The following is a 13,868-nucleotide window of genomic DNA, read 5'->3' on the forward strand; positions in this document are numbered from 1 at the left end:
AGTCCCATCCCAGCAGCCAAGACATACGCCATGACTGGAAGGAGCACCAGGGCTGCCCTATATGCTCTGCCCATTTCTGCTTCTACCTTCATCCACCTCATACTGAATCACAAAGCCAAAATAAACATCTGCTTCCGGCTAGACTGGAGCTTGTCCTTTCTCCTGCCATGTCCACCCTTCCTTGAGAACACCTCACAGAACAGACCAGGCCATGTTCTCCTATTTCCCACTCCCAAGAGGCCTGCACTGGGCCAGTCCTAAGGTCTGGGGATGTAGCTTAGTGCCAGAGTGCCCATCAGGCATGCCCAAAGGCCCAGGTTTGATTTCCTAATGCCACAAAAAAAGTTGGGTCAGGCCCAGGCCTTGCAACCCCACCTCACCCTGCCCCCACACCAACTGAGGGACCATACCTCCACAAGGAGTACATGAAGAACAAAGTGAGACAAGCTGTGATTGGAGAGTGGGTGACACTTTATTGTCCCAAAAAGACGAGGAAGCATGGCAAAGGTTCAAGAGGCTGCCTGCCAGGATTGGTGCTGCTGGGCAAACCTCTGCATCCTATCCTCCAGCTCTGGCCGGAAGTGGCGAATCAGACCCTAGGAGGGGAAGGGAAGCACTGTATAAAGGCAGGGTCCAAAATTCCTTCAATGTCCTGTGCTCTCAGTGGCACCTGCCACGGTACCACACAGCAAGGCAGTAAGTACCTGCACTGGCCAGGCAGCCCCATCACCCAGCGCACAAATGGTGTGGCCTTCTATCTGCTTGCTGATCTCCCACAAGGAGTCGATCTCAGCTGGCCGGGCATCCCCCTTCACGAAGCGAGCCATTACCTTGTTCATCCAGTCCACACCTGCAGCCAGAGCAGCAAGAGGGGCCTGAGGATCCCCGCCAAGGAGTGGGATAGCATTAGCGGGTGCAGGCCATGTGGCAGGGAGAGGCTAAGAGCAGCTCAGCCACTGAACCTTAACCTGACCAGATGCTCACCTTCACGGCATGGGGTGCACTGCCCACAGCTCTCGTGCTTATAGAATTCAATGAGGCGGGCTATGGCTTTCACGATGTCCGTCTATGAGATCCAAGGGGCAGTGAGTAGGTGCACAGCCAAACAGAAGCCTGGCCTTAGCCCCCCAGCAACGCCCTGGCCCTCAATTCCAGCATTTGGGCCTCTTCAGCTTCCTTGGACCCCCTGTGTCACCAACTTTCTCACCACAGGAGTATCTCAGGCTGCAGGAGCTGAGAGTTGGTTAGAGGGCTTTCAGAGAAGTCCAGGGAAGAGACAGCACCCGGGCCAGTGTGAGGAAGACTGGGTGGGACGTAAGGGCCCCTTACCGAGCGGTCCATGACGATCACCGCAGCTGTGCCCAGGCCTGTCTGGGCCTGTATCAGTGCATCAAAGTCCATCAGCACCGTCTCACACACAGACTTGGGGATCAGTGGGGTGGATGAGCCACCAGGGATCACAGCAAGGAGGTTGTCCCATCCACCTGTGACACCTCCTGGGACCCCAAGGGTGGTAAGGGATGAGGTTGGCACACCTGCCTAGGCCTGAGCCAGGACAGCTGTTAGCCCCTGGTCCCCAGGCTGGTTCCTGAGACCCTCCCACCCCGCTCTCCTTGTGGTCATGCTCCCTGCCTAACCCACCCGATGGCCCCCCACCTCACCGGCATGCTTCTCAATCAGCTCCTTCAGAGGCACAGACATCTCCTCCTCAACGGTGCAAGGGTGGTTGACATGGCCGGAGATGTTGAACAGTTTGGTACCAGAATTACGTTCTCGGCCAAAGCCAGCAAACCAAGAACCTCCACGACGGCAGATGGTGGGAGACACAGCTACTGTCTCCACATTGGCCACAGTTGTGGGGCATCCAAACACTCCTTCACGGAAATGGAAAGAGATCAGTGGCTGCCAGAGAGTGGGACAGGCTTCCTGGTAATGGGTATTTCATGTCTTACTCGTAGCAGACAGCTCCTACTCTCATCTCCTGACACTCTTGTCCCAACTGGAACTAGAGCCTAGATTCCAAGGGAGCTGTTTTTCTGCATACCATCTTACCACTGCTCCCAGAACAGGTAGAGGACACAGGCTGGAGGAGGTGTGGGGGTCTGACATCGGCTCTGGCAGGCTGAGGGACTGCAGGTGGCACTATTGGAGCCTGTGTCATTACCACCCTTCTCTCTCAGTACGCTCCTCCTCCCCACTCCAGCCCTCAGAAATACTGTAGGAAGGTGCACCCAAGGGGCACCTGGTCAGATCCAGGATTCCACTAGGCACAGCCAAGAAAAGGCCCAGGACCAGGTAGGGTCTCACCCACATCTGCGGGGAAGGGTGGCTTCAGGCGTGGCTTGCCCTGTTTGCCCTCAATGGACTCAATGAGTGCGGTCTCCTCTCCACAGATGTAGGCTCCAGCTCCACGGACCACAAACACATCAAAGTCATAGCCAGAGCCACAGGCATTCTTGCCGATCAGACCTGCTTCATAGGCTTCTCGGATGGCCACCTGTGGGACAAGGTGTGAGTTACTCCCAGCCCAGCCCACCCTAACCCAGGAGTCATCCTGTAATTCTAGGGGTTATGGAGCCCTTGAAGACTTCCTAAGTTGAGCTCTGAAGCACATAGGAAGGATAGCGTTGAAGCCAAATCTTTCTTCTTTTCTTTTCTTTCTTCCTTTCCTCCTTCCCTCCCTCCCTCCCTCCCTCCCTCCCTCCTTCCTTCCTTCCTTCCTTTTTGTGGTAGGGTCTCACTCTAGCCCAGGCTGACCTGGAACTCACTCTGTAGTCCCAGTCTGCCCCCAACTCAGTGGTCCTTCTACCTCTACCTCCTCCTGAGTGCTGGGATTAAAGGTGTGGGCTACCACATCTGGCTTTCTTTCTCTTTTAATGTCTGTGTGCATGGGTGAGCCACAGCATGTGTGTGAAGGTCAGAGGACGATCTTGGGGTGCTGGTTGTCTCCTCCTACTTTCAAACAGTATCTTTTGCACGTGTATGTATGTGTGTTTGCTGTTGCACAGAGCAGAGTAGCTCTCCTAGGAACTTTGGTATTCTCCTGATTGCCTCCCATTGCTGTAGGTGCACTGGGACTATAGATGCATGTGCCACTGTGAGTCAGCCTGGCTTTACATGGGTTGTGGGCATCCAAACGCCAGTCCTCAGGCTTGCACAGCATGCTCTTGACCATGGAGCCATCTCCCCAGCAAAGCCTCTCACCCCAGTCTTGTCCCCCACTCCCCACGCCAGCTTGACTCCACAGAACTTCTGCTAACATCTAAGAATAGCTCTGCTAGGGAAAGGGTCAGGTGAGGTGTGAATGTACTGCCTATCTTTCCCGTGTGCCCACCTGCAGATTGGAGGCCTCATTGTAGAATTCCCCGCGGATGTAGATGTAGGCAGCCCGGGCACCCATAGCCCGGCCCCCTACTAAGCAGCCTTCTACCAGCTTGTGAGGATCATGGCGCATAATTTCCCGGTCCTTACAGGTGCCCGGCTCCCCTTCATCAGCATTCACCACTAGATACTTGGGCCTGTGGGGGCACAAGCATGTCTGGTTACAGGCCTACCAGCACTTGAGCCCTCCAGCACATGCCACTCCTGCTCTACTCAGGGAGAGCTCTAAGACAGTTTTTCAACACCTGATCCTCTGCCTCTGTGCTGGGGCTCTGCTTGCTCACCGTAAATGACAGGGAACTCACTGCCTAGTTCATGTATGATCACAAGAAAGGTTTTTGCTCTGCTCAAACCCAATGTCTCTCCCTGTGCTTTCCCTTGAAAGCCAAATTCTGCTGTAGTCACAAGGAACCTCTTTAACCTCCACTACAGTTCTATGGCTGACAGACTTATACCATTTGTTTTCTGGGTACCAAAGTACAGGCCAAAAGTATACTCGGGTATAAACTGAAGTTCAAAAATACCAGATTTCAAGCCAGGCGTGGTGGCACACACTTTTAATCCCTGCGCTTAGGAGGCAGAGGTAGGAGAATCACCATGAGTTCCAGGCTATCCTGAGAATACAGAGTGAATTCCAGGTCAGCCTGGGCTAGAGACCCTATGTGAAAAAAATTCCAAAAGCTCTCTGAGTTCTAGAAGGGAAAGCTGGATTCAAATAATTAGGCCAAGCTAGGCATGGTGGTACATGCCTTTGATTCCAGCACTCAGGAGGCAGAGGTAGGAGGATCACTACAAGTTCGAAGTCAGCCTGGGTTAGTGTGAGACACTGCCTCAATAAAAACAAAAACAAACAAAAAAAAAACAGGCCTGCCTACATCAAAATCTTGGATTGACTGCGATATGTTGAACCTCCCCTGAGGACATCTAAAAGAACTCTATGTACTATCTATCTGCTTATGGCCTGGTAAATTTCCCCCACTCATTCATGCTACAGTTTCTAACAAAACAGCCCCTAGGTGCAGGGTCTCGGCCACCCAAAGGCACACCCGCAGTCTTTCCTGAGGCACATCTCAGGCTTCCTCCCACACACCTGCCATCCGAGGGCTTATTCATGAAGCTCCATTTGAGGCCAGTGGGGAAGCCAGCACCCCCACGGCCCCGCAGGCCCGACGTCTTGATTTCACCCAGGATCCACTCAGGGCCCTTCAGCAGAATCTCCTTTGTCTTGTACCAGTCACCTCGACTCTGAGCACCTTTCAGCCTAAACAGTGTGGAGGAGGTTGTGAACAGGAAGCTCTGCTAAGGGACCCAGGAGGCTAAGAGCACAGTCTCACCTCCAGTCATGGCGGCCATACAAGTTGGTGAAGATCCGGTCTTCATCCTTCAGCGAACCAAATGAGGTTTTCTTAGGTGCTGTCTGGAGAGATAAGAGGGTCAGGAAGCCCAGCAGAGCTCTGGGGGACATGAGAGCTTGGGGTAGAAGCTATAAATTCTTGGATCCTCCTGCATCAGAAGACTGGACCACAAAGAGAGCAGAGGCCTCAAAAATGTGAAACATCATTGCCACACTACCACTTATTTCAGCGAAGTCCTACTTAGCAGGGTTTGGGTTAAACGTTTCATGCCCCAAATCTCAATTCATCAAGGATCCAGAGACAGGAATGAGAGCTTCCTGTTTACAAAGAAGGAAACTGAGGCTCAGAGCAAAAAGAACTTATGACCACACAGCCAAAATCAGCAGACACTTCCTGCTAAGCCCTGGTCTGTGCCTGGCCATGAACTTCCCCAAGTTCAGCAAGACGTGTGCGCTTAATTTGTTTGGCTCTCCCACTGGACCAAAGCATGGCTAGACTAGTCTTTATCCTAACTCCGCTGAAGAGGCAATATATCTTTACTGACAGAAAAGAAATACCTCGGGTTGCAGAAATGGCTCAATAGTTAAGGCGTTTGCCTGCAAAATCTAACAACCTGGGTTCAATTCCCCAGTATTATATTCAGCCAGATGCACAATGAAACCTAAATCTGGAGTTCATTTGCAGCGGCTGGAGGCCCTGGTGTACCCATTCTCTCTCTCTCCGTATGCTTGCAAATAAATAATTTTTAAAAATACTTCACTGGGGCTCAGGTACAAAAGGGATTCGAGGCCCAAGAGGAGAAAAAAAACTGAGAGGCGAAGACTGGAATTGTATGTTACTCAAAGGAGTATGGCTTCCATTCTTAACCCCTTAAAAGCAATTTTCCCCAGGTGTGTGGTGTATGTCTGTAATCCTAGCACTTGGGAATCTGGGACTGATAGTTCGAGGTCAGCCTCGGCTACACAGTGCACTCTTTTCTTGCACAGAGGAAAAAGGGGGAAAAAAAGCGTTTTTAGTCACTAGAGAGAGAAGAGGACTGGCGAGGAAATCGGTAGGTAGGTATCATGCCCCAAAGCTGCGTTCTGCGTTCGGAAAATGGGGCAATGACCCTTTCACATTCTGCAACACTTGTGAGGAAGGAATGGGAAATTAGGACTCCTCACAACTTGCAAAAAAAGTTCCTCGTTAGGTCAGGGGCTGTAAAACAAGGCAAGCCAGACTGGGGAGCATCAGCCTCGGGTTGGGACGCGGGCGGGGCGGCATCCTTCCTCGCCGGGAAGAAGGCGAGGGCTCTGCAGAAGGGATTACCGACCCGAGGGGCCGCGCGCGCAGAGACCCGGCCGCAGACATCCCGGGCCCAAGCCAGGCCGGGCCTCACCGTGTCGCCGCTGAAACGCACTGATACACGAGCGGGGAGCGACCCGCCGAGAAGCCGCCGTGCCGCCAGCATAGCCGGGACCAGGCCGGTCACCTCCCGCTGTCACCTTCACAGCTCGGAGCTGAGGAGCCGGCGCCACACAGACGCCAGGAGGCGCACAGGAAGAGCGTCACGCGCGCCGGACCCAGCGGCCCCCCCAGGCACCCCTGCGCCACTCAACTCTGCCCTAGGCTCCGCCTACTAGGAGGTAAGCACAGAGGCCGGAAGTGACTTGTCTAGCGCAAGGGCCTCTGGGAGATGTAGTCCAAACGACCCGGCCCATTCTTAGGTTATGGATGTTTGCTGGGCTTCCTGGGGTACAACCCCTACTTTTAAAAACTCTAGTAAACAAGGCCGCCACATGGCCCTCTCCCGAACCCTACAGGCTCTGCGTTTAGTGCGTCTGCACGAAAGAGACTTGGGGGGAGAATCAGGCCAGATCCTGGCTGAAATTACGCTGTTTTGTCAGAAAACCTGCAAGCAAAGGAGCTAGGTCCCGGCATCTATGTGTGCAAAATGCTCATTAACTCCAGATCCGAGTGACACCGAGACAGACAGGGATTTTTTGCGTTGGTCTTCCCAGGGAAGAGTATACCCGGAGTCCTGGTTGGGCTGGGGCCCATCTTTTTCTTTTTTTGAAATATTTAAAAAAATATTTAGGTCAGGTTTGGTGGCACACGCCTTTAATCCCAGCACTTGAGAGGCAGAGGTAGGAGGATTGCCCTGAGTTAGAGGCCACCCTGAGACTACATAGTGAATTCCAGGTTAGCCTGGGCTAGAGTGAAAGAAACCCTACCTCGAAAATAAAAATAAATGAATAAAAAACAAACAATAATATTTATTTGACAGAGAAAGTGGGAAGGAGGTAGGGAGGGAGTGAGGGAGAGAGAGTGGGCACTCCAGGGCCTCCAGCCACTGCAAACGAACTCCAGGCTCTTGTGTCACCCGGCTTTGCAGGCAAACACCTTAACCGCTAAGCCATCCTTCCAGCCTCTGGGGCCCATCTTTGGCTGGCTCTGCAAAGCTCTCCTACTCCTTGCCTGGAGGTTCAGCCCTTGGCTCTGCTGCTTCATAGCTTGGCATGAGCCCAACATTCTTAGGAATTTAGCCCTAGTTTGTCATTTAAAGGCTCTAGTACCCCTTCCTTGGCAAGACATCAAGGCCCAAACTACTACTGTCACTCCCAAGACCCCTTCCTGGAATCATTAGGCGATAGGGTGTTTATGTGGCTATCAGCACTCCAAGGCCTCCAGCCACTGCAATTGAACTCCAGATGCATGTGCCACCTTGTGCACATGCACAAACTTGCATATGCATCACCTTGTGTGTCTGGCTTATGAGGGATCTGGGGAGTTGAACATGGGTTCTTAGGCTTTGCAGGTAAGCGCCTTAACCACTAAGCCATCTTTCCAGTCCCTCTATTTTATTTTATTATTGACATCTCCATAATTACCTTTTAATTTTTATTTATTTCAGAGACAGAGAGAGAGAGAGAAAAAATGGGTGCATCAGGGCCTCTAGCCACTGCAAATGAACTCCAGACGCACATGCCACCTTTTACATCCAGCTCCATATGGGCACTGGGATTCAAACCTAGGTCCTTTGGCTTCGCAGGTAAACTCCTTAACTGCTAAACCATTTTCCAGCCCCCCTTTCTTAAATAGGGTCTTGCTATGTATCACAGATTGCCCTCAATTTACAATCTTCCTGTCTCAGCCTCTTGAGTGCTGGGATTGCGGGTGTGTGCCATCACACCTGGCTTAGACGTGTGCTGTTTACAAAACTCATGCGCACTTGTTTTCTCATACACACCCCATAGTGGCCTCAAATGGTGTTAACTCCATTTTGAACTTGAAAAAAGTTGGGCTGGAGAGATGGCTTAGCGGTTAAGGTGCTTTCCTGTGAAGCCAAAGGATCCAGATTTGATTCTCGAGGACCCATGTAAGCCAGATGCACAAGGGGGTATATGCATTTTTGCAGTTTGTTTACAGTGGCTGGTGCACCCATTCTCTCTGTAATAAATAAATAATGTTTTTAAAATAACAAAATATTATTTTTTAAAAAAGGAAGAAAGAAATGGGGCTCTGGGGAATTTCCTTCCTGGTTCACGGGCAGGAAGCTGCTGACTGGTAGAGCTGTGCTTGATTCCAGGCTTTCTCTCCCTGAGTGGTCTGTACACAGCAAGGCCAGCTGCCGTGGAACAGTCACTGTGAATGCCAATTGGGCTCCCCAGAGAAGCACCAAGAACACCCAAATCCAACCTGAAGTTTCACAGCCTGGTAGGGCAGCCAGCCCCCTCTTCTGTGCAGAGAAGAGATGCCCATGCAGAGCCAGGGATTACACAACTAATCCAGGGCTCAGACTTGAGTCCATGAGCCCTCCCTTGGGGGTAGAGGAAGGGGAGCAGGAAGGGGCCAGAGGGTGGATTCCTTTTCTCTCTCTTTCTCCCTGAGTCAGGGGGACTAGGACTGAAGAAAATCATGACCTGGGGTGCCCTGGATAGAAGTGTAGGGGACAGAGGTGATGGGAAATAGAAAATGAGGGACAGGAGCCTGTCTCATTTGGTGCCAGGCTCAGTGCCAAGCACTTACCATGTTATCCCCTTAATCCTCCCACATGCGCAGCACAGGTTTGATGAACTCCTGTCAGCAGATGTGGACAGGATAGCTGCAGTGCTGAGTGGCCCCGCATGGCGTAGCTGTAAAACTGACCTCATACTGGAGTCCACTGCTCATACCCCCTCCCACTTAGTCCCCATCCATCTGGAACATCTGCTCACCGGGCTTCTGGAGTAAAGAAGGGAGGTCTGAGGCAGAAGTAGGAGAATTGCTACAAGTTTGAGGCTAGCCTGACTTGTAGAATGAATTCCGGTCTAACGAAGGCGACATAGTTAAGACACAGTTTTAAAGAATGAAAGAGAGCCGGGCGTGGTGGCGCACGCCTTTAATCCCAGCACTCGGGAGGCAGAGGTGGGAGGATCGCCGAGAGTTCGAGGCCACCCTGAGACTACATAGTGAATTCCAGGTCAGCCTGAGCCAGAGTGAGACCTTACCACGAAAATCCAAAAAAAAGTTAAAGAATGAAAGAGAGTGGGGAATAAGCAGGTAGCCGGGCATGGTTCTCTATACTGGAGCCTTGCCAAGGTGCTCAAGGTTCTGTTTTCCATATCCACTGGGGGGGGGGGGGATGCTTTTAAACTGGGTGTGTGTGGTGGCTCACACCTGTATTCTCAGTACTTGGGGAGCTTGAGCAAGAGGACGGCCATGAGTTTGAGGCTAATCTGGACTAGACAGTGAGACCCTGTCTCAAATCCAAAAACAAACAATCAAACAACAACAACAACAAAAATCCCTAGAGATACATTCTGGAGTCACCTCATATGCAGCCTCTTTTGGGGTTGCCAGTCCTTGCCTCTTAGTTCTTCCTCAATTCCATCCCACCCTGTGTCCCTGTCTATGTGTCTGCCTCCTCTGCCAGCTCCCAACCAGAAGCCAGGAAGCACTGGAGGTACCTGATGGTCCCACAAGCCCCACATCCACTGTAGCTTCCTGATCCTGTGTCCAGTCCTTTGGCCACCTGGAATTGCAGAGTCCTTGCCTCTTGGGCACTCCAGTTTCCTAGAAAAGCATGGGTGCAGCAGACTACAGTAAAGCTCAGACCCACTTGGATGTTCCCCTGCCTGCGCCTCCTCATGGTTTCCCCAGGCCTAGGATTAAATCCAAGTCCCTGGGCCTGACAATCAAAGATCGGTTGCCCCAGCTCTGATCCTGTCCGCACAAGTGGTTCCCCTCTCAGCCCACCTCTTCCTGAACCTCCTGAGGTTACTTGTGGATATCACTGCCCAGAGGAAGCTTTTCTTTCTTTCCTTCCTCCTTTCTTTCATGATGGATTTATAGTTGACTTTTTTTTTTAGATTTTATTTATTTGAGAGAGAGAAAGGGAGAGAGATTGAGAGAGAGAGAGAGAGAATGGGCGCCCCAGGGCCTCCAGATATAGCAAATGAACTCCAGATGCATGCGCCTCCTTATGCATCAGGCTTACATGGGTCCTGGAAATTCGAACCAGGGTCCTTTGTCTTTGCAGGCAAACACCTTAACCGCTAAGCCATCTCTCCAACCCTTTCTTTCTCTCTCTCCTTTCTTCTTTCCTTCCTTCCTTTCTTTGTCTCTCACTCTCTTTCTTTCTCTCTCTTTTTTGTTATTTCTGCTTTTTTTTTTTTTTTTTTGGAGGTAGGGTCCCACTCTAGCCCAAGCTGACCTGAAGCTCATTCTGTAGTACCTGCTTGCCTCAAAGTCACAGTGACCCTCTGCCTCTGCCACCCAAGTGCTGGGATTAAAGGTATGCACCACCATGCCTGATCAGGAAGCATTTGCAACCACCCAAACCAACTATGAAGTAGCTATTGTTACATGTCCAGTAAGACTAAGTTCTCTCTTTGACTCCAAGCACAGAGCCAAGGCAAATGCTTATTTTTTTTTAAAAAATTTTATTTATTTATTTATTTGAGAGCGACAGACACAGAGAGAAAGACAGATAGAGGGAGAGAGAGAGAGAATGGGTGTGCCAGGGCTTCCAGCCTCTGCAAACGAACTCCAGATGCGTGCGCCCCCTTGTGCATCTGGCTAACGTGGGACCTGGGGAACCGAGCCTCGAACCAGGGTCCTTAGGCTTCACAGGCAAGCACTTAACCACTAAGCCATCTTTCCAGCCCAGCAAATGCTTATTCAGTGTCATAATTAACTTTATATTTCAAAAATGAAAAATATGGGGTGGGAGAGATGTCTTAATAGTTAAAGGTGTTTGATCCACATGTCTGCTGACTGAAGTTCAATTTCCAGCACTCTCATAAAGCCAGAGGTGAAGTGGTACACACATCTGTAATCCTAATGCACCTCCAGCAATGGGAGGTAGAAAAAAACAAGAGAGGCCTTGTCTCAAAAACAAAGTAGAAGGCTGGAGAGATGGCTCAGTGGTTAAAGCACTTGCCTGGAAAGCCTAAGAACCCAGGTTCAATTACCCAGGGCCCACATAAGCCAGATACACAAGGTGGCACATGCATCTGGAGTTTGTCTGCAGTGGCTGGAAGCTCTGACATACCCATTCTCTATCTGTCTCTCTCTCAAATAAATAAAAATAATAATTTTGGGGCTGGAGAGATGGTTTAGCGGTTAGGCACTTGCCTGTGACGCCTGAGGACTCTGGTTCGAGGCTCGATTCCCCAGGACCCATGTTAGCCAGATGGAGGCCCTGGAGCTCCCATTCTCTCTCTCTCTGATTCTTTTTCCCTCTGTCACTTTCAAATATATAAATGAAAATAATATTTTTTAAAAATAGGACCTCTGCGTAGTGGCACATGCCTTTAATCCCTGCACTTGGGAGGCAGAGGTAGGAGTGTTATGGGGTCTGGTGTTGCACAAGACCATTAACTCACAGAATATGAGGCAAAGTTTTATTGGATAAAAAGAAAGAAAAAGAAGAAAGCTGGTGCGTCAGGTCTGCATCCCAGAGTTCAGGATCTCAGGATGCAGCCCTGATCTCTTCAGAGAGTCAGCTTTTATTGGAAATAACCACATGATGTTCATAGTAAAAACAGGATCAGGAGGTAAACCTCAAAATTACATACTGTTAAACAAGGGGGGAGGTGGCTATTACAAGAAGTCACAAGGTTACGTAGGTCACATAGGCAGAATGGAGGCAAGAAATGTTCTATGCTATGTAGTGGCAAAGATATTTAGAAACAAAGAGGCACAGGGAGGTCATGGTACATTGCACAGAGGGATCATCCCATTCCTTTCACATTCCATTTTTCCAGGAGGATTACATGAGTTCAAGGCCACCCTGAGACTACATAGTGAATTCCAGGTCAGCCTGAGCTAGAGTGAGACCCTACCTCGAAAAACCAAAAAAAAAAAAAAAAAAAAAAAAAAAGTAGGAGAGCTGGAGAGATGGTTTAGTGGTTAAGTGCTTTCCTGTGAAGCTTAATGACCTGGGTTCGGGGCTCAATTCCTTAGGACCCACATAAGCCAGATGCACAAGATGGCACATGCATCTGGAGTTCATTTGCAGTGACTGGAGGCCCTGGTGTGCCCATTCTATCTTTCTCTCTCTATCTGCCTCTTTCTCTTTCTGTCTGTCTGTCACTCCGAAATAAATAAATAAATAAAAATTAAAATAAATTTTTTTTTTTTGGTTTTTCGAAGTAGGGTCTCACTCTAGCCCAGGCAGATCTAAATTTCACTACATAGTCTCAGGGTAGCCTTAAACTCACAGCAATCCTCCTACCTCTGCCTCCTGAGTGCTGGGATTAAAGGGGTACCACCACACCCAGCTAACAACAACAACAAAAAAAATTAACAAAAAAAGAAAAGGAGAGAAACAATACTTTGACATATCGTCCGACCGCCACACACATGCCAATTTATCCTGAAAGACATTAGGTTTCATGGATAGCACTTAGAATGATCTTATAGTGTCCCTTCTCTAATCTGTGGTTACCATTTTTATTTTATTTCTCTCTCTAGCCCAGCTGACCTGGAATTCACTATGTAGTCTCAGGGTGGCCTCAAACTCACAACGATTCTCCTACCTCTGCCTCCCAAGTGCTGGGATTAAAGGCGTGCGCCACCAAGCCCGGCTTAGCCTTCCCGAACGAGAGCAGAACCATCATCGGTGGCAAGTGGCAGATGCAGCACAGCAACATCAAGAGCGGCTTCACGCTCAGGAGAGAGCGCTGCACCTCCTCAGCGTGGTTTCCGGTGCTTTACACAGTCAGAGAAACTCTAGTAACGAACTATAGATGCAATCCCTGAAAGTATAGTCTTATTTTTTTTAAATATATTTTTTTAAAGATTTTATTTATTTATTTGAGAGAGAGAGTCACAGAGAGAGAGGGAGAGAGAGAGAGAGAGAACAAACTCCAGATGTGTGTGCCACCTTGTGCATCTGGCTTATGTGGGTCCTGGAGAATTGAACCGGGATCCTTTGGCTTTGCAGGCAAACGCCTTAACCACTAAGTCATCTCTCCAGCCCTTTTTAAAATATTTAAAATTTTTTGTTTCTTTAAGAGAGAGAGAAAGAGGCAGATAAAAATGGATGCACCAGGCCTCTAGCCACTGCAAATAAACTCCAGATGCATGTGCTATCTTGTGCTTCTGGTTTACTGGGAAATTGAACCTGGGTCCTTTGACTTTGTGGGCACATGTCTTAACCGCTAAGCTATCTCTCCAGTCCTGTGGCTACCACTTTAAAAAAAAAAAAAGTTTTATTTATTTCTTAGAGAGAAAAACAAGAGAATGAGTTGCCGGCTAAAAGGGTTTGAGCCTGATGGGTGTGAGGATTAAGGAAAGACAGAAGACAGAAGAAAGACTGAAAGCGAGGACTCCAGTCCAGGGCTGAAGCAAGGATTCAAGCCAGGACTGAAGACCCAGTTTATTTCATAGCATTCCTTTTTATATCTTTTTACAAACAGTTTTTCCATGGACAAAGATCTTATGAGCTTCACAAGTTTCTATCAAAAAAAAAAAACCAACTTCCTGTTATAGCATTTTTGCACTTCAATCACTTCTCAGTATAAAAGACTATTAAGGCCAACCAAATGGCTTCCTGACACTGAATATACATAATCTTGCTTACATGTAGGTGCTAATGTCTTGCAGCCAAACTTCATGACACTGAATATACATAATCTTGCTTACATGTAGGTGCCATAGTTTTGC

At 49.5% G+C, this 13,868-nt stretch overlaps 1 protein-coding gene and 1 pseudogene across 1 annotated transcript; both read right to left on the reverse strand.

The window, feature by feature from the left end:
- Positions 1–448: 448 nt before the first annotated feature.
- LOC123462782 (NADH dehydrogenase [ubiquinone] flavoprotein 1, mitochondrial) lies at positions 449–6,283 on the reverse strand. Its single transcript, XM_045156206.1, has 10 exons — positions 6,115–6,283; positions 4,716–4,798; positions 4,472–4,642; positions 3,335–3,518; positions 2,308–2,497; positions 1,662–1,874; positions 1,330–1,496; positions 985–1,066; positions 705–850; positions 449–596 (listed from the first exon to the last, which is right to left on the reverse strand). The coding sequence occupies exons 1-10, from the start codon at positions 6,184–6,186 to the stop codon at positions 510–512; spliced, it is 1,395 nt and encodes a 464-aa protein (XP_045012141.1). The 5' UTR covers positions 6,187–6,283; the 3' UTR covers positions 449–509.
- A 6,490-nt stretch (positions 6,284–12,773) lies between these two features.
- On the reverse strand, positions 12,774–12,974 carry LOC123458062 (annotated as a pseudogene).
- Positions 12,975–13,868: the final 894 nt, after the last annotated feature.

The sequence above is a fragment of the Jaculus jaculus genome, chromosome 1 (genome assembly GCF_020740685.1).
Source record: "Jaculus jaculus isolate mJacJac1 chromosome 1, mJacJac1.mat.Y.cur, whole genome shotgun sequence".
Taxonomy (NCBI): domain Eukaryota; kingdom Metazoa; phylum Chordata; class Mammalia; order Rodentia; family Dipodidae; genus Jaculus; species Jaculus jaculus.